This window comes from Etheostoma spectabile, unplaced genomic scaffold (assembly GCF_008692095.1).
Source record: "Etheostoma spectabile isolate EspeVRDwgs_2016 unplaced genomic scaffold, UIUC_Espe_1.0 scaffold505, whole genome shotgun sequence".
Classification (NCBI taxonomy): Eukaryota; Metazoa; Chordata; class Actinopteri; order Perciformes; family Percidae; genus Etheostoma; species Etheostoma spectabile.
This window is the reverse complement of record NW_022605622.1, coordinates 234208-235560: the sequence shown is the minus strand read 5'-3', so window position 1 is coordinate 235560 and position 1353 is coordinate 234208. Positions and strand designations below refer to the sequence as shown.

The 1353-nt window shown below is 45.8% G+C and overlaps 1 protein-coding gene across 7 annotated transcripts in view; it reads left to right on the top strand.

Annotated features, from left to right (window-relative positions):
• Positions 1-1353, top strand: part of itsn1 (intersectin 1 (SH3 domain protein)) — a gene marked incomplete at its 5' end in the record, with an annotated part of 74894 nt that overhangs the window by 62809 nt on the left and 10732 nt on the right. For all 7 annotated transcript variants that reach the window (XM_032511893.1, XM_032511889.1, XM_032511888.1 and 4 more), the window contains 2 exon segments: positions 1022-1122; positions 1244-1329. In XM_032511893.1, coding sequence (XP_032367784.1) covers positions 1022-1122; positions 1244-1329 — 187 coding nt within the window.

Sequence of the window (1353 nt, the reverse complement as noted above, 5' to 3'; positions counted from 1 at the left end):
AGGAGGCATAGAAGGAGGCAAGGAGGCATAGAAGGGAGCGAGCAGCTGGAATGGGAATGAGCCCGGTAGCTCAGAGCTAGAAATGGAAAGCCATGCTGTAACTGCTTAGCATCCTAGCTAACCAAATTACACACACACACACACACACTCAGAACGCAACATGGTACAGAGAGATTGGAGTGTGCATATGACCCGAAACACACACACACACACTGCGACTCACTATCTCTATGGGGACGCTTCATTGACATTATGCATTCCCTAGCCCCTTACCCTAACCTTAACCACCACAACTAAATGCCTAACCTTTAAGACGTGGTTTTAGGGTTAGAGTTAGTGGTTGGTTATGTTAAGGGTGGGGGTGAGGGTGAGGGTGTGGGTGAGGGTGGGGGTGAGGGTTAACCCTCAAACAGCCCTTTAAAGTTGTGGGGTCCAGCATTTTGGCCTCACAAAGCAGTCCGGACCCCACAAGTATACTGTATTCCCGGTTTTTGGACCCCACAAATGTAGTTAAACGAGAGAACACACACACACATACACACACACACACACACACACACACACACACACACACACACACACACACATACACACACACACAGTACACATACTTTTACCATCAGTGGAATCTTGTGACTTTTACTTATCTGTGATGAACATTTAACAACATTTTCCCAACATATCTCTATCTTTGGGCACCCCCCCATAAGCTTTCTCATTCAGGCGTGTAACACAAATATCCAGGATGTGTGACGGAAATTTGATGAAGGGGTTATTTACATTCTCATTAACCACTTACACTGAAGCCATTTTACTCTGGGATGTCTTTAAGCATGATCAAACGTCCCACATTCGTTCTTTAAACCTTAACTTTAGACATTAGGAACCGGGTTAAACCTAGTGCAGCATTTTGTAGATCTCCTTTAAATTGTATTTATGTAAAAAAATGAAAACTTTCGCCCCAAGTCTGGGAAGTTGTGATGATTTTTGGGGGTTTTCTGACGCGGTCTCTGTCTCTGTCAGAGGTTAGCCATGGATCCCCGGTGTAAGGGGATGCCTCTGTCCAGCTTCCTGCTCAAACCCATGCAGAGAGTCACCCGCTACCCGCTCATCATCAAGAACGTACGTACCACGCGCGGACGCATCTCACATCGGGATGCGTTACGACTGTAAGATTCACGCTAAAAAATGCCATTTTGAGTACTTTCTTACTTATTTACCTGCCTGTTGTTATCAATCATAGATCTTAGAAAACACTCCAGAGTCGCATCCTGACAACAGCCATCTGAAAGCTGCTCTGGAGAAAGCAGAGGAGCTGTGCTCACAGGTACACACACACACACACACACACAC